This window comes from Prinia subflava, chromosome 1 (genome assembly GCF_021018805.1).
Source record: "Prinia subflava isolate CZ2003 ecotype Zambia chromosome 1, Cam_Psub_1.2, whole genome shotgun sequence".
Taxonomy (NCBI): domain Eukaryota; kingdom Metazoa; phylum Chordata; class Aves; order Passeriformes; family Cisticolidae; genus Prinia; species Prinia subflava.
Window position 1 is genome coordinate 90,138,803 of NC_086247.1, and position 22,533 is coordinate 90,161,335.

A 22,533-nucleotide genomic window follows, 5' to 3' on the forward strand; every position below is an offset into this window, starting at 1 on the left:
TCTTCACAACACTCAGCAGCTCACGTGGACAAGACACAGTTACTCCTTGTTATAAGTGTGCTCAACCTACAAACATTGAGCAACACAAGTCACAGCAGTGTTGGATGGTTAAGCAAAACTTTCCTAGCAGAGCATGATCAACTACCTTTCAAGCAATGCTTCTCAAGAAAGAAGTCTGTGAGCAAATCAAAGCTATTCTTGCATTGGTTTGCATCAAATTTTTTCTTATATAAAAACCAAATGAGGCTTCATAGTGATTTACAACACTGTGAAGGGGTGAGCTGCTGCTCAGTTCTCAGAACAGGTAACATCATTGCACTAAAAAAACCACAAACCCCCACTGATCAGAGACCCCTCCTAAATGCCATCAGTCGTTCACTTGTTGCTGCACACTCTGCTTTGCCAATACAGAACCAGGTTCCCAGCAGCTTCGGGCACAGCCTGCACCAGGCCAGGCTCCTGCCTGGACTCAGACCGCACAGCTTGGGTCGGTGCCCTGCACAGCTTTCCAGCACTAAACAGGGTATGTTTACAGCAGTCATAGGGTTTGGCCAAACTCCACCACAGCCACAGAACCGGCCTCAACCCCACCTTGCTTAGAGTTCTGACTACTGGAATTATTTTTATTAGCAAGGTCAAATTACACAGTCAATTTAATTACAAGGACCTAGAGTTCCTGCTTGCCTCTTTTAACAGCTTGATCATGTCGTATGCTTTAAATCAGATTCCTGTATTAACATCTATTTATATTAATTTACAATCCATTTCAGCCAGCTGCCATAAGATAATGGATTAGATGTTACTAACATAATTTAATTGTAATCTTGGGTTGCAAGGGTTTGCTCAAGCACTACTGTATGCTGGTACAGTAGCTGGATACAGTCTTGTCCGAACACACTTGTACACCCGCTCCTTTCCCTTGTCATGGCAGAGCACAGCCCTGTAAGTGCTGAGGCACCATCCCTTCAACAATGTGAAAGGAGAATTTCTAAGTTAGCAAGTCTGAATAGCTCCAATCAAAAAAGATACCAACACATCTGTGATTAAGAACTTGCTAGACAATAGACAGGACTACTGAAACTCCAACACGCTATTCTCAAGCTGCATTCTTTAATTTCTCTCATTCCCCTGGAAAATACCTCCAGGCATACATATTGCTCCATTTGGGGCAATCTACTGTAGAAGATATTCTTCACAAAATCAATTCCAAAGGCTAGGTTACAGTTTGAATATGTCAGCTCTTTTAGTCCCTCCTTTGCATGCGCTTGAGAAAACCTCATTACCTCAAACGTGACAAAATATTCAAGACTGTAAACATGAAAATACAGCATTGTGTTTTCAGTTCCGTAATGCCTCAAGATGAATTTCAGAACAAAACCAGTCTTAGCAGTAACACGAAGATTTTTAAAGTCCTTTATTAATCTGAATATAAAAAGACAAGCTGCCTACAATATAGGACAAAGCTCTTGCTTCATGACAAAACAAAATTTTCTTTACAAAGTGAAAAAATAAATACCCTCTTAGAGTAAGGTTTATATGCTAATGTGTCATAAAAAAGTAGAATTTTAATATTTTGACAAAATGTCTGTGCAAAGAAACAGATGCATAAACACACATTACTGCTACATTAAGGCAATATGAAAAGTATAGTCAGAAAATTTCAGTAAAGTGACAGTGTACTTTTCTAGCTTTGATTAAGCCAGTATTGCACCCAAACATGGTCTCCAGTTCCCTCTGTACCCTGGAGAAGACACTAGGAAACCAGAGCCCAAAATGCCCAAGTAGGGGGGTGGAAATCAAGAACATTTTATTGGGTAGGTCATTCCTGCTAAAGATGCTAACTGAAGAAAGCATTTAAAATTATACACAACTCTTGAAGATTAATGGTGCATGTTTAATAGTTTAAAATCAGTCTCCAAAAATAAAGCCAACTTGAAGGGCAGTTGCCTGCAGCTCCCAAGACCACCAGCCAAAGGTGGACTGTGGGAAACTTGGTAGTACCTTGCCCACTGAGAGCTGTGAATGAAGTCCCACAGCAGCGCTTCCCCAGGACACTGTCAACCACAAGACTTTCCTGACCCACTCTCAACACTTGAAGATCAACAATGTTGTCCTCCCTTTCCAAAGTTATTCTCTCAGAATTGTTTTCTATTTAATAGAATTCTGAGTTAAGCACAGCTGCTTAGTGAAGCCTTGTAACTTCAGTTTTAAGAACTAATTTTTTAAAAAGAGATCCTCTCCTCTTTAAAGCAGTTTACTAAAAGCAGAAGCTATGAGCCTTACTAAACTGGTATGTGTAAAAGCAAGTCTTACTATTAAAATAAACAGTGCAACTGTACTGAAAAGGATTTAGAGCATGTAAAAGAAAAGGCTGCATTGCTTTCACCGAGTACATCTGCATGTGTACACCACGTTTCTCCAGGGTTACCATTCTTTGTGGCAACACTGCCGTGCTACAAACTTACAGATCACTCTTTACATAAAATGAATCAATTACACTTCTACTCTCTGAAGATGTCCCAAACCATTTTGGACATGCTGAACAAAGAATATTTATGTTAAAAAATGCAGTATTTTTAGCTTTTGATGGTGGATAGGTGCCAGAGTGATTGCCTTCTCCACAATCAATGGTTGCATTTCTTATTAGTGCAGTTTGAAGAGTACATGCTGCATTTATAGTGTGTACGTAGATCATATCACAGTCAGATTGAGAAGACTGGTGTGGGTTGGCAAGTACACATGCTGGACATGCTCCACACAAGATCTGCAAACAGGACACGACTGGAAAGGAAAAACATTGGGATATTAGTTTACTTTGTATTTTGAGAGTCTCTGCACTTCCTGCAAACTTCACATACACAGTAACAGCACTTTTTCCATCATCCCATATTTAAGACAGGATATGGTGAGAAGCATGCAGCTCATGCTCAGCCTCGCCACAAATTACATTAGCACACCATTCACACAGAATGCTCTTAGTTTGCCACAAACAAAATTTTAGTTGTTTTACTAAACCATCAACACAAACATATTAACCCATGACCATCAAATATAAAAAAAACCAAACCTTCCACACAAACTGGTAACTCTCAACATAATGCCAACTGCATTTACCTGTAACTGGGAAGCACAGGACTTGCAGCAAACTGTGTGGCCACAGGGACAAAAGGTTGAATTTATCTCTTCTTCACAACACACCATACAAAGCATGGACTCCTTCAGCTTCCGCAACTTCTCCTGCAGGGCTTTTGTCTGTTGGCAGCTGAGGCCCTCACAGTTGTCACAGTTCATGCTGCTTTCCGAAGACTTAAGGGGGGAACTTGGTGGGGTTTGATCACTTCTTGAAACAAGATCCACAATGCCAGCATTATAAAGAGCTCGCCTCGCATGATCATAGACTTCTTTTGATGTTCTTTTAATATCAAAGACATATTTTTTACCAAGATTAATGTTCTCATTCAGAAATAGAGACGCTAGGTGACCCTTTAAGTCTCGACTATACTGCATCATGACAGCACTGGTGACAGTGTCACACCTATAAAGCAACAGGACAAATGCAAACAAACTTGTTTAGTTAATACCAACAGAATGATCCTACAGTAATTTGTTCCCAAAGTTACAGCACTGAAATGAAAGCAAATTAAACAGTCTGAGGTAATATTTAAGCTCTTGAATGATCTTTGCATGAAAATTCTCCTTTGAAAAGTGTAAAATGGAAAGTGACAATTACTTTACATCTTCAAAATGTGAAGAGTCTGGTAAAATGGAGTCAGCCTATGGAAGGGACTTAAAGAATTATGCTAACAAGCAGCAAACAGTTGCTTAATCTACAACTCCACCTGGCAACACCTTTTTGCATGGCATTTCCAAACACTGCCCTAAAGAATTCCAATTAAGAGTCTTTGGCTCTCAATTTTTATCACAGAGTCAAGTAGTGTTTTTAACCCAATTTCCACCCAATACTTTATATACTAGTATTATGTCATTCTGAAGGGAACCAGTGTGAATGGAGTGCAGAGAATTAAGGCATTTGTATTTGCCACTGTGCATTTCGGCTACCCTAACCATGCTTGTCACATGTTTCAGTGATCCAGTTGAACCTTCAGAAGCCTGTTAAGGCATATCATTTCTCTAGGCAACACAGGAAGGAAAACACAAACACAGAAGAGAAGGACTACAGCCTCACAGGGCCTAAGGTCCAAGATCTAAGCTTATGGCCAAATGCTACTGCCAAACTAAATTCTGCTTAAATTAGAAACTGTGAAGGACAGTAGAAATTACAAGCAGAGACTAAGATCAAGAAGTAATTGAAACTGGGATGTGGTAGTTTTAAGAAAACACTACTAAGTGTGCTTGACAGCTAGTCTTACTAAGCAGTTGGACACCACAGTAGGAATGAAAGGGGGTTGAAAAGTTGCCCACCAACAAATGAGTACAGCATCCCTACCTCCAAGAACAACAGGACAGAGACAATGGATAGCTGCTGGCATGAAGCAAAACCCTGAGCGCGAGAGCAAGGACAGAGGAACTGTAAGAAGTCTAAATATATGGGATGGGAAGGTGGCATACAGAAAACATAACAATTGAAGGAGCAAAATATAGGATCTACACATTCTGAATAACAGGATCTTCCCTGCTGCTCTCATTCTCTCTTTTACATAGGAACAAAAAAATGTATGTATTGCTTATTAAGTATCAAGGAACATAAAAAGTTTGCACTCTCAAATGCTGTTATTCATAGCAGGAAAATTTTGCTTACTTTTCTTGTTACTCCCACCCCACAAAATGTAAAGCAGCAAAAACTTGTTCAGCTTCTGGACTTAAGAAGAAAGGAGAGGCTGCAATGGAATTTTGCAGAGTATTTCCAAAGCACAGTCAGACTGCTGGCTGCTTAAGCACTTGGTTCAAACACTGGAGAAGAGCAGCAGCACATGACTCTAGGGGCAATACTGACCTGTAAAATGCATGTGTCTCTGTAATTGCTCTGTAGAGTCCACTAGCTGCCCTTGTACTGATCATCTTGAACAAGAGCACCACACTATTACCAGACTCCTTGGTAACAGTCAGATATACATTCTTCCCGGACTGAGTTGCCATTTGAACAACAGGATAAGCAATCCTAGAAATTAATGTTAAAAAAAGAAAGGTTATTTAGTTGTTATGGATTAGGGCATTCGGCACAAACTATTACAGTGCTTTTTCATCAGAAGTTACAATGATTTCTGATGGTAGCCAGCAATGCCGATTGAAGACACTGCCTCAAAAATACATACCAAAATCAAGATTATCAAGGTCACTTGTTTATGATTACAAGCAGGTGGTGTCCTCAGACCCTACATCCCAATAGTCACTTTTAGCAATTCTCATAGCAGTTTTGTGTATTCATGTGAAAACTAGAGGCACACTCCGTATTTATGAAAAAATGATCGCACAAATGGTTCCAGCAAACACATACCTGTTGATTGGACTGAAGTCATCTTTACAGATGGATATGCCTTCAGGTCCAACTCCAATAAGGAGTTTTTGCCCTTCACTATCTCTCACTGAGTGCCACTCTACCCCATAGTTCTCCAGTGTTGTAACAATCTGTAGAATCTGGTATTCAGCAGATGCTTGACTTAGACCTTCTAGCTCCTTGTGCTTTGTAATAATGCTGTTGATAAAAAGGTTAGGGATAGGTGAAATAACTCAAGTATCTGCTGTTGCTGTCAGCAGCTTGTTTTAACATGCATTTTTAGATGACCTAGTTAAACAGATTAGTAAATGCTCCTGACCTGCTTTATCTGTCTATAGATTTCCAGCCATTGTGAATTGGAAATAATTAAGAATTACCAAACTTCCTGAGAATGTCAAGGAGAAAATACTGAGCATTTGCTTCAAAATGAAAAAAAGCTACATGTAATCAAGGCTTTTCAACTAACATCACCTGATCCAACATACTTCCCTGAGCTACCACTAAGTTCATAGTTAAAGAAAACACTACAGAAAAGTATGACACACTGGATGTTTCCTGATATTCAGAAACTGAGCTATGAAGATGTTTCCGAATTCTGTTTACTTTTCAGAGTAAAGGGACTAAGCCAGATAAATTCCTTCATTCACAAGTATAGGTCTAAGACATACTTAAAATTTAAATACCCTGCTCCAGGTATTTAAATATATCTGCATTTCTCCATGTACCAGAGTTTTCATAAGAAAAAACAAAAACACCAACCAAAAACAAACAAACAACCCACCCATCTCATAACTGAGCTTAAAAATTTAACTGAAATCAGAACATCAAACATTCAGGTTGGAGATTATGATCTCCAAAGCTATTACTGTTAAATTACTCGTTTACACTATAGCACCAGCAACTGAATGTGTAACAAAATCTTCTGCTGTTGGTCTCCAAAAAGGGAACTAGATCATTGTGCTTTTTACCTCTCCAAAATGGTAGTGGTGAGCTCTTTTGCACACAACTCTTCATAATTGTACTTGGCAGTGTTCTGGTTATAATCTCCAAACTTCATCTGTGCCAACAATGCACTAAGTTCAATTGCATGCTCTGAAGAACACTGAAGATTACCAGCAAGAAGATCTTCTTTTATATGCAGGAAAAACATATGCCTGCAACACAATCACAAACATTTGCTTACACAAATTGTTACATGACATCTGTAATCAAGACACGTAACAAGGAACATCTCAGCTATGTTTGGCAATCAAGAATTTGCAATGAATGTACCAAATAGACAAAGTCTGGCACAAGGGAAACAAAAGAGCCTTCATCTTATTCTTTACTTACTCTTAAACATGAAGCTACAACTGAAGATGGCATCTAAAATCACTACTAAAAGAAAAGAGCACTTGAACATCATCATGAGAATCTCAAGAATAAGAACTGCTTTAACTCCTAAGGCCACTTAGTAATCTCAATTTAGTGAGTAAAATATCAATGAAAGATTTCAATTAGTTTCCTATGATTACATTTTTGTTGCAATTTACAAATTATTCTGCACTTCACAAAAGCAAATTTGGGAAGTGCATCTCAAAACATACACACTTCTGTTGTGCAAGAGGGGAAAGGATACTTTCTCTACACAGCGGAAATGCCCCTGCTACTACAGCCATGGTGTTTTTGCCAGCAACACAATTAACAAAGTAACTTGAAATACCTGAAAAGGCATTGGGGAATAAAATAGAAAAACAGCTACTGTGTGAGCATTTGTCAGACCCAACTTTGCACTTGAGACTAATGCAGGTTTGACAGCTTGCTGAAACTTCAAAAAGCTGCTGTTAATTATCTAATAGGCTACTTGACAGACAAATCAACATTTTCACCAACATGAACAGCAGCATGTTATTATTACCTATGGGTTGCCCTAACTTCCACAGATCATCCTTATTTTTCCTCAGGGGACACAATATAAATTTCTTACCATTTAGGACTCAACATATTAATGGAAGCCAGATGGAGAATTATGTATCACAGAGTTATGTATCACTGAAAAAAATCTTTCAATAAATGAAGCCTAGCACCCACAGGGATGTGTCTTGGCTTCCACAGGACCGGGACATTTACTTTTCTAAAATGCAGTCTAATCTACTTTTAAGAAAAGCTCCACTTAAGCTCTGTATTTAATCTCTCATCACTGAAGATGAAGATGCTAAGAAGTGATGAGCTTTCTGTCCAATGCGAATTTTGAATAATATCTTACATATATTCTGTTGTAGCGTTCTACAATTCCTTGTACAACAAGGCAAATAGGACTCTTTTTCAGCATTATGAGCAATTACAGAACTTGCAAAAGTTGTGTTCTTTCTTAGCTCTATTGGTAAATGTTGCAACTAAGAAGATACCAGCCCAAAAGAGGTCTCATATCCACAACTTTTTGAATCAGGAAAAAAAATGGTATTAAATTATCAGTAATATATAAATATAAAAAGAAATAAATATAAATATAAAATAGTCAGGTTGTAAGCTTTCCTACAATCCACTTCCTGCAAGAAGTCACAGCTCCAACACTTCCCTTTGCAAACTGCTTGTCATGCTAGAGCCTCATGCTGGTTGTGATGCAAGTGCTTAATCACATCACTCTCAAGTCTGAACATCAACCTATATCCTTCAGCAGTTCCAGAGGGGTCTGGTGGAAGCCAATGTCCTCACACCGTCCACCACACAAGTTTAGGTGGCAAGAGGACCAGAACTTCAGACAATTGTCTTCACTGTCAGCAGGTTATTCCTTCTTTAGGCTCTTCTTTTTAAAGAGATAGTCAAACCTCTGCTCCTATGTGTTTCTCCTGTCTTGCAGAGTCATAGCTCTTTGGACTTGGGCCCCAGAAAGGCATATCTATGGCCTTTCATAATGATTTAGTTGTACAGACTCTTTTTGGTGCTCAGCCCATAAACCTAAATAATTCAGTATAAATTACAAAACCACTAGGGTCAAAATAAATTCAAGTAGTAGGCTTTCACTAACTCCAATCAACATCTCATAAAATAAACAGCTTCTCATGCACTCTTGATCCTCTGACAATACCAGAACAGGATTTCCAGTCATTTTAAGCACTAATTACAAATATAGCATTTCGAAGAAAGATTAGACTTTTTGTCTCATTAGCTAAAACACATTTACAACTACCACACCTAAATTCTTGTATCTTCAAGGGTTTTTTTTCATATGACAGCACTGACTACACAGGGTAAAGTCAAGAGTTCTCCCCTTGCTGGGAAGACTTATTGACATCTCAAGAGGAACTGAAAACCAAAATATTGCACCTGCAAATACAGATGAATTACAGAAAGAGACACAGCAGATGCATGGCTTGTCACATTCCATTACAGTAATGGCACAGGAAGACAAATGGGTTTAAGGCACAATGTGAAGTAGAATCACAACAGCTAATGTGCAGTAACTTCCCATAACTGGTTCATATCACATAAGGGAAAACATCTCACAAATACTCAGCTACTTTGCATTTTTTTGATAAATAGAACAAACAGCACATATAAAGGACAGTTATTGCAAAGTAACTAGCTATGCAAATCCAGTCCATGTACACCTAAATAACCTAATCTGCACCCATAACAGGACAGTGAATGACTTCACACTGACCTATATTAGAGCAGCTGCCCCAAACCAAAGTTCAGGTAGCAAATTCTCTGCTGCCTTTTTTTTTTCTTGTGTGTGTGTGCACGTGTTGGGTTTTTTGGGGTTTTTTTAGGGGGCGGAGGTTTGTTTGTTTTGACTCTTTAAGTGTGTTTGACGAAGAAAAAGCACATAGAAATTGAAAGACAGCGAGGGATACAAACACATCTGAAAAAGTAGTTTTGATTAGCCCATCCAGCTGCAGAGTGCAGTCCTTCAAAGTTATATTAGAATCCATTGTAAAATTCCTCTTCAAAGGTCCAAAACATGACACTAGTCACAATCTGATAACATTTATTTTTTTTTCCACAAAACTAAAGTCTTTTGTTCCTTAAAAAAAACATACAAAATGTGATTTTATTGCTGAATCCAGTCAAGCAAAACTAAAGCATTAGGATCCTTGATGCAGTTCCTTATCAAATTCTGCAAATTCCAAAGGACCAGATAGATTGTCTTGTTGAAAATCTGCTCACGACACATACTATTAGTTACAAGAAAGGATTTATGTAAGTTTTTGTAAATTAAATTGTGACCTAATCGCTTCATATACAATCCACCATCCCTCCTCTCTCTTAGAACCTTTAGATATGATAAAAAGTTAACACTTTTCTCACCTCTAAAGATAGTCAGGTTGTACAGTAAAAGGATGCATTTTTTCAAGGAATTATTTCAGCACTAGTATTTCAGACTTTATGGATTTTTTTATCTAGCAAGTTTTAGAACAATGAACTGTTAAAACTAAAAACTGAACTGTTTGTATGTTCCCTAAAGGTTGCATTTCCAACATTGCTGGTAGAAAATCTGAAGTCTGCCCATCATGTAAGTAATGTTTTTGTTTCTGCATCATTCACGCTTCAGTTGCACATGATACATTAACATTACATGTTATAAATTTGAGAAGTAACTTAAGTCGGACAAAAGGTATGTCTGACTATTCCTACCCCCCACCCTAAACCAAACATTCTCTTAGCACATTCTGCAGCTTTTTACTACTCTTTCCAAAGCTTCATTTAGTCTTTAAATCTTCCCAACTCTGAACTTTGCCTGTCAGTTGTTGTGGCTCCTGGTCACCTTAACACCTGCCAGACGTGTTGGGACACTGATCAACTGTGGCAACTTTAAGGACAAACAGAACTTCCCATTGCACTTGCAGCCCAAGTGCTCTACAGCAACAGCACCAGCACCAAAGAGTCTCTGAAGCCCAAAATAGCCTTTTCTCCCCCCCTGAACCCCATGCTACATAGACATATATGTGTATTCAATTATGGAATATTTCCTCTGAGTTTGGCAGTTCAAAACACTACATAAGAATATTGACTAGGGAGCAACACATGAATTTTACCAAAGCTACACTATCAGTCACTGCCCAGACAGATTTCTTCCTTTCCATAGGAACAAAGGGCAGTTTTACAATTAAAACTGGATCAAGATTTTCTTCAAGCATTAGCTACACTGGTGATTTTATATTAATTTTGCAGCCTTATTTTTAGATTCATGTTTTGCATATAATTTAAGATTTATGTGCACACACACAAAAAAACTTGGTAAAAATCAAATGTGATTAATGTATTGCAGTTGGATGTAAATAATTTGATACAAAAACTGCAGAAAGGGGAGGTTGCAAGTAGATTTCAGCAGATGGTCCATTTCACAAAAAAGTATAGCTACCCAACCAAAGTCACAGACCCAGACATCAATCACATTGATTGTTTTTTGCCTCCCTCTGAAGCAATTTATGCAGGCTGACAATACTGAACACTGCTGCCAGAAACAGATATCAGTACTTCACTACAATGGAATTCCAAGAGGGGGCAAATCACCTAGTTGGTGTTCATCCAAATGACCTGGCAGTAACAACTCCACAAAAAAAAAATACTATTTAAAGTAGGTGTAACACAAGATCACATTTTCTTTTACAATTCATTGAAGACAATTATGTGCACTAAGAATCAAGGCTCTGCACTACTAGTAGCAGTTTCTACTACCTTTTTTTTAATCAAGGCAAGGGAAACAGAGCAAATAGGTGGCTAAAAATTTTAAGCTCTAAACTTTGCTGTCAGTGGGAGAAGGGACAAACCCCAATCCTCTATCAAAGAGGTGCCTGCATATGACTAATGACCCCTAAATTAGAAGCACAGCCAAAAGACCTCATTCTCTTGCCAGACTACTAGCCAGTATATATATTATACCAATCAAGGAACTACCTGTTCTCTTTGGGGTATGTTTCCTTACCACAGGTTAAGGCTCTTTCCTGCTGTGGAGTACATTTACTGCTCTGTAGTCTAAAACCAAAATTAGGAGGCATAATTGTTCTCTCTAAAAATATATTGATAAATAGTTCTGAATCTATAGAATACAATTCTGTTTTTAAAAGCAGACAAGGCCACCTCACATGAAAAAAAGCAATGTTTTTTGCTTTTTGTGCTCATTTATATCTTTGTTCTTCTTTGATCTCAGCAGAGTGAGTAAAAGGTTACAACTGCAATTCAACTCTGATTTAGACAAATAGATCCATTAAACTCACCCCAGTGTCTATCACACACACTTTCATTGCCTTGTAACAAACACCACGTCACTGCTGCACTGGCTACCCAATGCTGTAGGATAACAAGATGTTTTTCTCACTTTTTATCTACTACATGTATCTGACTCCTCAACAGATTCAAGGACATTTTTAATTTCAACTAGTTCATCAATACAACTGGACAACACAGCAAAAAACTGTACATTGCAAATATAATTCAAATACTGGCAAGCATCACAGAACATTTAACAACCCCCAAAACAATAATTGCCACTTTCAAGGCTGGCAAAACAGAACTCTTTTGAATGCTTCATGCTATTGTGTGGCTCACCAGAATCTGACATACTTTAAATTGTCATGGCTTACATGTGAGTATTTGATTTTCAGCCATGCTACACAAGACAAATAATGCTGAATTTTAATTCTAAACCCACCGTACTCCCAAACTGCTGCAGGCACTGTTGGCCTCTTGGGACGCTCGGCAAACACTCTTCCAATTAAAAGGTGAAAAGGTGGAGCAAGTTTAGAGACTCCTCTGCTCCACGTTGCACACCAGCCTGTGGCCGATGCCTGGAGCTCTTTGCCCCGGGCAGGGATTGCGATATTCCGAACCGGAGCTGGCTCCCGGGCCGCGCCGCCGGGCCGGGGCTATTCCCGGTCACTGCCCCCCGGCCCCACTCCCGTCAAAAAGTCTCCTGAAAATTCCGATTAGCGATGTATAATCCTTTCTCTAAGCCCTAGCTCCTTACTGCAACTCAACCCTTCACAACATTTGATCCATGAACCACCCACAAGTCATTCAGTAAAGAGGTGATAAGCAGGTTTGCCTTTTTCCCCATTAACTGTTGCACGACCAATCAAAGAAATAGAGAAAGCAGTGAAAACAAACACGACACAAGCCAGTTATGATCTCGAGCTTGGACCACCACATGTGTCTTTAACCAAAGAGACAGCAATCCTTTTCAAGCCAGTGTGATTTTCCATACTAAGAAAACTTACAGCTCTTCAAACTCCTCTAAAGCAGCACACCGTTCACATCTCAGACTTGTTTGTAAAACTCTGGCAGCAGCAGATTAAATTTGAATGACATTCTTGCACTGAAGCACTTCTATTCCATTGAAAACAATTCTAAACTATGAAATCATGTGGTACAATTTAGTACCAGGTAGTCAAAAATCCTAGAAGTTGAGATCCAAAGCAGAATAGAAATAAACTGCTTTTAACCCTGTAAAAAAAGTACAGTAGAAAGGGTTTCTCCACGCAGTTCTCAGATTCCCAAAGCACGTAGTCAACGTGGTTTGTTGCCACAGTGGTCAGAGGTACAATTATAACCTGCTCTGTCTTTGTGCTCTGTAGCAAGAAGGCTGCCTTGGATAAGAATATTCAAACTGGCTGCAATGTTCTTCTGGGCTGGTTAAAGATAATAATGCAGAGGTCGATGTTCTGTTGCCAGATCGGCTTTCACAGCATGTAGAAACCTGAACATTAAATTGCTACAAACACACACCTGAGTTTTAAACTCAAGTGCAAGGCAAGGGTCTCTGATGAAGCACTGCAGCTAGGGTTGACAAAGCTTCCTAAGTACACAGAATAAAACCTAGTAACTCAGTCACAATGCTTGCCATTACAATCATGATGAAGCACATCAACAAAATTTAGAATTACTTGCAGCTTCTCAGATTTCAAAAGCAGTCTCAACATGCATCTAATTTATTTGTAAAAACAGGATCAGAGGTTGCAAGCAAAAGACTGGAAAACTTCCCCAGTGTTCTTCACACGCAGGACCGCAAGGCAACAGCTCTGCCAAAACCACTCCATAGATCAAACATGGATACAGCTGCTAAAGAAAACTAAGGATACCCATCACTTTCTTTTATCAAGACTTTGCAGATAATGAAACAATGTGTCAGCTTTAACTGTACAGCTAATCCTTGCAATTCTATAATATACCTATTGATTTTTAGGTTTGGCAACAGGTTTACAAGGTTTTCATCTTCTCCTTGATGCTTACACACAAACTAAGGATGCCCTCACAGTTACATGCATATGTAAATCCTCAAGCAGACCTGAATAGAAAAAAAGTCAATCTACTAAAACTCAGTGTCAACAATCCTGCAGAACAGACATTTACCACAGGCACTGCAATTCTAAGTCTGCTAGATGTGGACTACTGGGCTTACACAACTAAAAGGCAGTTATTAAAACCTGACATACAACTTGTATTTGGTTTTAATATATCGCTTCTGATGTCTAAGCCCAGGTTAGTTTTTAAATTGTTTGCTAAAAATATTAGTTTCAGAACAATCTTAATACATAAAAGAAAGCTTGTCCCACCTATATCCTTTACTGGCTGCTCGAATGTAGGTGTATATGCTCTGTTACGTTTTAGCTACACAAGCCAGTCTTTGTGGCCCTTGGGGCACGTTTCACCAGTTCAACCTCCCTATTAACTCCCACCTCCTGCCATGTCTTGCACTGACAGGGCTGAAGGCAGGGACACAGACTGTAAAAGCCTTGTGAAGTTGAACAACCATTCATCAATGATAGCAATAAAAATGCCACTTTTAGGTTTCCTCAGATTTTCACCCTAATTTGCTTTGTGAGTGCAGACACATCTGACGTGCTCAGGGTAATCTCTTCTGCCTCATCAGGTATGAAATTGTGTGGCTCCTTTTGTTCTACATAAATCCTATTTGTTATTTGGCTTCATACTTACCAAGAATATTTAAATAACAGTTTCTTTAAGGAAAAATACTCCACAATATGCCATGGATAGTAGAAATTATTTCCTAAATAAAAGTATATCAGCACTGCAACACAGTTTGAATGCATTTGCCTAATTGGAGCTATTATCCAGGACAACCATGGTCTACTACCACAGCATTCTGAAAACTTCAACCATACTGATGAGCTGGAACCACTGCTGCCCAAAAGCCTCTCCCCTACACATTAGATCAAAAATAAACCCTTTTTCCTATGAAATAAACACCAAATCAGGCTGCCAGCTTCTGACCAAGTTCTTCACACATTCTGTGCAAAAGCACCGTGTTGTACTCATGGTCTTAATTCTGAAAGTACTAAGTCAATGATTCTGAGAGTAACAAGTTCAGGTGAGTAGTGAAAATGGGTTTTGGCATTATTATACAGACACTAGATTTCAACTGGCCCCATTCATATTAACCGTTCAATCCAAAACTAATAGGAAAAAGTCGGTGGAAGATCAGCATTAAATACACATGTGTACAGCATTCTTTAAAGGTAATTCTGTTGCAATTCATGTGGTAATCAAACTCAAGGAGTAAAAGCAAGTGTTCCTACTAATCTTAGAAGACTCTTTCTTCTGATTTAATAACAGTAAAACAATTTAGTTAAGAGGACTTGCCACAGAAGCAGCCAGACAGCTGTTTCTTTTGTAGCCTCTAAGGGCCTGTAGCTATATGAAAGTTACTGTAACATAATACCAGACAAAAAGGAATTCAGCAAGTTTTTTTGCACTGTGGGAGGAATTATTTCCTGCCTTTCTGTACTAGTGGTTCAGAATGACCTAGAGTAACACCACAGAACAGAGGTTACTATCGGACACACAAATACCATATAAAAAGTTTGCTACTGGGAGCATAGTTTCTTCCAGTTACAGCACTAAGTGCTCACAAAATTATTCACTGGTAGCTACACAAAGCTTAATGATGCCAATTTAATTACACTTAAAAATTCAAAAATACTAAGATGTTAAAACTACACAGAAAATTCAAGCAAAACTACCATATGATAAAAGAAATAAAACAGCGTGCAATCACTTTCGTAAGTTACAGAAATTGAAAACAAAGTATTAAATTAAATGTACTTACAACCATATTTACTTACCTTGTCTGTTCCTGTAAGATAAGATGTGGCTCAACAAAAAACTTGACTCTCAATTTCAATCGATAAGGGGCTAAACCATCCATCTGCTGGGAGATCCTGTTCCTCAAATTCAGCCACAGATTCTCCCCTTTGCTGCCAGTGAACTGCAGTCCAAAATAATCAACTTCTATAATCCCCAACCTTCTGCAAACCTGAAAGAATAAGATTCTTTACAATCAGGCTACAACATGACAATGAAAAGTAACATCTCAAGTGGTCTTTCAGACTGCTCGCTTAAAACACACACACAAAATCCTACTGTCAGCACCTTCATACAAAGGCTTAATTACTTGGATTTTAGGTTGCATACAAAACAGCCCAGAAAAAAAGCACTCAGCACGAACTAGGAATTTCTCCACTAGCCAAAAACACACGGGCTTCCACGGTCAAACTTCACCCCAGGACAGGCACTTGAGAGGGTCAGCGGATTTCCACAAGAGAAGAATACCCGCTACTCAACATCACAGCCAATCGCACTTGCTGGGCAAGGAAGAGTAAAGAAGTAGTCACCCACAAGTTTTATTTAGGTGCCACCAGCAGACCGGACTGCTCGTCTGTCTGTCCCCAGCATCCCCGCGGCAGCCACCGCAGACACACCGAGGCGGTGGTGACGGAGAGGCGAGAAGGCACCTGGACGGCAGCTGCAGCCCGCTCGGCCCCGGATGCAGAGGGTTGGATGCACTGGGTGCTACATCCCCCGCCTGCGGCCCCACTCCCGCCCCTCCCCGGGGACACTTCCAACGGGATTCATGGACAGGCCCGGGCCTGCGCTCCCCACGGCAGAGGGGCTGGAGAGCCCCGTGGCGGGGGATGCAGCACCCTCTGCATTCAACATGGAGAAGGGGTTAGGGAAAAAAAAGGAAAAGGAAAATAAAAATAAGAAACCAAAACCATCAGGGAAGCGGGGAGACTGCGGCGCTCCCCGCCCCCACCGCCGCCGCGGCCGCCCCCGCACGGCCCAGCCCCGCGCCACCGCCGCCCCTCGCCTGGCGTCCGGGCCCCGCCGCGGGAGAGGGCGGCGGGCTGCCAGGGAGCCGCACGGCTGCCGGGCACCAGCGCCCGGCGCTGCCCCGCGGCCACCGCTGCGCCCGTCACAGCCCCCGCCCCGAGCGCTGGCGCCTGGCGGGCGGGCGGCGGGGAGAAGCCCCTCACCTGGTTGAGGCAGTCCTCGCCGTTGGCTTTCGCCTCTACCTCCACCTCCATCACCACCGCGTCCGGCCTGGTCACATAGCACAGCATGGTTGGGGACAGCCGGCTCCGCTGCTGCTGCCGCCGCCGCCGACACCCGGAGCGGCCGCCGCCGCTGCCGCCACGGGCTGAGCCCCGCACGAGCCGCCCACCGCCGCGCACGCCCGGACCCCGGCAGTGCCCGTCCCGCGCCCCTCGCCGCCTGCGCGCCGCCAGCCCCGCTCCCTCCTTATGTACCCTCCGCCGCCCCGCCCCGCCCGGGTCCGCACCTGCGGGCCAATCAGGAGCCGCCGCTCGTGGCTGCTGGCCGCAGCCGCCGCCAATCAGCGCCGGCGTGGCCGCGCGGGCGTGTGTTGTGCTCGCTCTCCGGCGCCCCCCGCCGTGCCCCGCGCCCGGCGCCGCACGGCGCCCTCAGCCGCCCTCAGCCTACGGAAGGCTCCCTCAGCCGCCCTCAGCCCCGGCTGCTCACCCTGGCGTGTGTCCGCTTAAGTCTAAGCAAGGTGTGCTCTTCCAAGCGCAGGTGGAGGCCAAGCCTGCTGGGCAGGGACAAGCTGTGATACATATGAGAGAGGGCAGCCATGGGCTGTGTGACAACCAAGAGTTGTCTTCACAGAATCACAGGATCAGTTTAGTTGGAAAAGACTGTTGAGATTGTCGAGTCCAACCTATGGTGACCTACCACCATGACCGTGTCGAGTCTTTCTTTAAACACCTGCAGGGACGGTGACTCCACCACCTCTCTGGGCAGTCCATTCCAATATCTCATCACCTTTTCTGTGAAGAAATTATTTGTGATTTCCAGACTACATTTCCCCTGGTGCAGCTTGAGACTGTGTCCTCTTGTCCTGTTGCTGGCTGCCTGGCAGATGAGGCTGCTCCCCACCCAGCTACACTCTCCTTTCAGGTCACTGCAGAATGTGATAAGGTCCCCCTGAGCCCTGGCTCATGTCTCAGCTTTCAAACACTCCTTTTTGTCAAATGGAAGATAAAATCCAAATTAATGTTCTCACTCCCATCTTTTCTTTGGCCTCCTCAACTCTGTGTTATACAGAATGCAAAGCCCTGGAAAAGATGGAAATTTGAAGGATGGCCAAACCCTGTCCCAGCTTCCATGCAGCACCATGCCAAGGGATGGTGGAGATTTTTACACTCACTGAACTCTGTAGATACGAATCTCGTAGGTGATTCCTGACCAGGGGAAGAACACCTGCACTAGGCAAGTCCTTGGAAATATGTGTTTGTCAAGCATACCCAAAGTGCATAAAGTAGTTTATGGCTGCTTTAACAAGCTAAATTGAAACAACAGGGAGGAGTAAGTACAAAATGCACACTGTGTGTGTTGCCTAAGAGAAGTGCATATCAAAGATGTACTGAGCAGTGCAGTGGTGAGGAACAAGTAGGCTGTCAGGGGAAGAGCTATGAGAGGAAATGGGGTTCTGAAAACACTGAAGAATGATAGGAAGAAGAACAAATCACAGCACTAATGCAAGGTCACCACAGGGCTGAGTATTAGCTTCTTCCCACCCATATGGGTCACTTGCTTCTGTTTCACAATTTCTGCTATGCTTGTCAGGGTTGTTAGCATTTTCAATTTTTAATTAAAAAAAATGCTCAGGACAGATGCTTATTCTTCTGGGAACTCTTGCATACATGGTATATGACGCTCAATCCATTTTGTTCATCTGAACTCTAGAAGACGTCTCGGTTCTGAACCAGGCAGAAGTAGGAGACAAATAAGAGTCAGGACATGAGATGTCAAACCTGAGTGGTGCTACATTTCACCTGCACACTTCCAAGCTCAGATTTTCATGCTCAGGTTCAGAGTGTTTAATCTGAAGAATTTACAGTCTTAAAGGACCAGATTCATAGAGTGGAGGGTCAAAAAAGGGAAGTAACATGGAAGAAAGATGAACAAAACTGCAAAATTAATTGCATCTCAACTCTGTGATTTTCTGGTGGAAAAACCCCAAACTGTTTGGGAGAGGCTTAATTGTAAGGGGATTAGCTACTAACAAAAAGTTACAAAATATTTTAGAATGGGAAAAAGCCTGTAGTTCCCACTCCTTGTTTATTTTTTGTTGGAGTGGATGCAGGAAATTAGATTTTAGTTCTATTTTAGTTTTACTTCTCTATATCGTGGTGTTGTGGTATTTTGTGTGATTTTCTGTCATAATCAAAAAAGTCCTGGATGTGTTATAAAGAAGAAACACAAAAACTGTGACAACAACTCGTGCCATTTGTATTCTGATATCCTCTCCCTGACAGTAGTTCATATCAGGTGTTACAGAGGAAGGTGCAAGAAATGTTTATATCATTGTGAGATAATAATGTTCTTGTATATTTTCTCTAACACTAAACAGTTAGAGCTGCCTATACCTGATAGATTAGCCTGTAGTTTTTTATCCATTTTTCTTGTATGGTAGAAATCAGTTCAGTTTATGCTAGGCATTGTCCAGACAAGGAGAAACTTACCCTTTCTATATGTATTAATATCCATCCTGTGTTTTCCTTTTATCTGACTTAATGTAAATGCAGGTGTTCTTATTATGTCTGTAAAAGTGTTATCCTGCTTTGAAATCTGTGAAACTGTAAGCCACAAAAATAGCTTGTGGCAGAAAATTGCGTAGATTGGTTAAGCTCTGTGTAAAACAAGGATTTGTTTTCAAGGGTGTCATCTGGACACCACTGTCACAGAAATACATTTCATTTTGCAGTCTCTCTGTGATATTTTATTCATGCTGTACAGGAGAGAGTAAAGGACCAAGCCCTGCGTTTGCACACAGGAGACAGCTCGTGTGACAAGTACCCGCTGCAACCCTTTGGGCTCTGTCTGAGAGGAAAAGCTGAAATATCGTATAGTCTTCTGCTTGATGTCTTTGGTGAATTACCAACATTCAGTGAGCTACACTGTCAAACTGCTCATAGCATGGATGTTCACCTTTTGTGTATCATAAAAGAACAATGTTTATCAACATGTCATCTCAGTGCTGTATTTCACAAAATGATGCATGCTCTGTGAGGTAGACTCTATGGTGGGTCAGCCTTTTGCTATGGTATCAGTTTGAGCATAAGTGATTCACCTTATATACATTTATATATTTACATTTCTTTGCCTAACACTGGTTGATCACTTTTCCTAGATGTAATCTATCAATAATCTATAATTTCTATCAATGTAATCTATCAATAATCAAGGGTTAATTCTTTGTCACATCCTGCTTCAAGTAATTCATTATAGTGCTTCCTTGTCTTTGACACTCGAATGAAAATCCTGTGAAAAGTCTAATTGCTAGGAGAAGGGAAATAATTTCCAGACCTTTGAATTTAGTTCCCATCATGACAAGCTTGACCCTAGTTTCCAAAGGACACTCATGCCTCTTGTACAGATTTTTATTCTCAAGGTTTCCTAGGTAGTTTCCTCCAAGCTATTGTCATGATACTCCATCTTGTGAGGAATTCAGTAGTGTAGCTGTGGTCTCTTTACCCAGATGTTTATGTAAGATCTTAGAAAAGATCCTCAGTTGTTGCTTGTTGTCCATGGGATTGACTCTGATCAAATTCAAGGTATTTTACTGCCACAGACAGCCAGGGTAAAAGGTTCAAAATGCTCAGTTGCTGCCGCTGCTCAGGATGAGGCTTCATTGAGTATTTAGAAGTTCCCATCATTTATCTTTGCTGTTCATCTGTGGCAGTCACATGAAAGGCACAAAGGAAGTGCTGCCTTACCTCAGCTCTTGGTGCCAAAGGTGTGCTCTGCTGGCTGAGGGAGACAATAACCCAGACAATAACCCAGGTTTCTGTAGCCCTGCAGAGAAGAGGCCTGCCCCTCTCTAGGAATGCTAAGCACCAACAGACTTCTCACTGTGCTGGTGGTGTGTGGTGTCTTTTGTACTAGCAAGAACGAATGGCTGCATGAGAAAATATTTCTAGTTGGAATCCCAGTTCATATAACAAACACAAGCAGAATGATGATGTAGATTCTGGCTTTCTGTTTCCCTACTCTTGTACTTCGTATATGCTCTTCTGTTCTTATTTGTTGTTGTCCAACTTTGTTTGGCTTAAATAAGAAATATTAAGTAGGTTTAAATACATGGTTTGTTAGGCTACTGACAGATTGATTGGTTAACATGACAGCCACCACAGGAGATTCATGAAAGGTCCATCATTGCAAGCCCAAAGGAGCACAGTGACAATGGCGGATAGGAAAGCAGAGTAAGGACTAAGGGGAAAGGAGACCGTCTCTGGTCCCCTCCCAGGACTGGCGCAGCAGAGGCTCAGCCCTGGTGTACAGGTATGAAATCTATCAATCCATCTATGTGTGGTGGGGAGCAGCTTTCCAGGTTACTAAGGAGACATGCTAGCTGGAGGGGTGAGGCACATAACATAGTGCAGGCCAAGAACTTTTGGGGATTGCACAGAATCCATCATGAGAGGAGAAACCAAAAGCAGGACATAGTAGGGGTTCAAGAGATTGGGTCACTAACAAGTGTGGAACAAGGGAATAAGAGAGTTCACCTGTGAGAAGAGTTGTCTGGTCAGCATAGTCTGTCTTCTCTCTTCAATAACTTCATCCTCAACTGCATTCCAGTAAGGGGCTCTTTATTCCCTGTGTGTATGGGGGTAGAGGAGGTTGGCTGTGCTGCAGCAGCTGGGGCGAGTGTGGCTGTGATTCCTGGCAAAGGCAACACAGATGTGGGGGCTGGGGGCAGGGATGGGTTTGGAGGTCTCTGAGGGCCACCTCTGGTGGGAGTGGCTGCTGGTCTCTAGGGGCAAGAGCACAGGACGGGGACTACAGGGAGCAGGGAAATCCCCAGCAGCTCTGTGTGTGTGTGCGTGTGATGAGGCTGATGTGTACAGCAGGCTGCTGTACCAGCAGCAGCAGGAGTGGGGCTGTGGCTTTAAGAGCTTGTACTCCCAGGTAGCAGTAACTGGGGAGACCAGGACCCAGGCACAGCTGCTGGACACACCAAGGCCTTTTGCTGGAAGACTCCACCTTGTAGCTGTGTATATATATTGCCACTTAAGGATCTCTATTCTCCTCAGCTGGAGCAGACAGCAGGATGAGGCTGGACATTCTGTCAATGTTGGTGTGAGTGGTCTGTGTGTCTTTACACGAACTGTATGGCCAGCAGTGTATATACATGTGTATTTTGTGCTGTATGCATGTGCTCTGTGTGTGTCAGCTGGGAATACATGTTCAGCCTCATTACAGGTTGGACCTGGGGATATGGAATGGCAGCAGTCTTGCCTCTCTCAGCTGCTGAAATAGGTATTTTCCACTAACACAGATCCTTAGAGAAAAGCACTGGAAAGTACATATCATGACACTGCTATTTCAGTCCTTTGGTGGTGGGGGGGTTTTTTTGGTTCTTTTCTTTTCTTTTTTTTTTTTTTATCATTGTTACATTTTCTGACTGTCTCTTTGTATTCTGTATCAAACTGAGTAACCACAGACCAGGTCAGCACAAATGCAGTTTAGGATGATTTGAAATGAAACTGAGTGGGATCATATGATTGTAGTCAGTCTCTTCTGCTGTCTCCTCTCTGGGTAAAATTGCTTTGTGCATGAACACAACAGTAGTGTCTTTCTTCCTTCTTGTCACTGTCAAGACTGCTGGTCGTGTTGCAAATGTGCATCACTCACGTGGATGATGATCTTCTGACTGAAGCATGGAGAGAAGCATAAAACTGAGAAGCTATTCTGACAGTGATGGTTGCTTAGGGGAAATGCCATAATCCATCCATAAACACGCAAGCTTTTTTGTTTTCTATCTAAAATATTCTTTT

General features: G+C 41.6%; 1 protein-coding gene across 2 annotated transcripts; it reads right to left on the reverse strand.

The window, feature by feature from the left end:
• Window positions 1-1,399: 1,399 nt before the first annotated feature.
• On the reverse strand, window positions 1,400-16,967 carry MYLIP (myosin regulatory light chain interacting protein). Of its 2 annotated transcripts, XM_063402995.1 has the most exons (8): window positions 16,861-16,956; window positions 16,711-16,823; window positions 15,520-15,710; window positions 6,424-6,609; window positions 5,456-5,653; window positions 4,955-5,119; window positions 3,115-3,535; window positions 1,400-2,781 (listed from the first exon to the last, which is right to left on the reverse strand). In XM_063402995.1, the coding sequence occupies exons 2-8, from the start codon at window positions 16,795-16,797 to the stop codon at window positions 2,692-2,694; spliced, it is 1,338 nt and encodes a 445-aa protein (XP_063259065.1). In that variant the 5' UTR covers window positions 16,798-16,823; window positions 16,861-16,956; the 3' UTR covers window positions 1,400-2,691. The 2 variants fall into 2 exon arrangements, with proteins under 2 accessions (XP_063259065.1, XP_063259055.1); XM_063402985.1 differs by having other exon boundaries at window positions 16,711-16,967.
• Window positions 16,968-22,533: the final 5,566 nt, after the last annotated feature.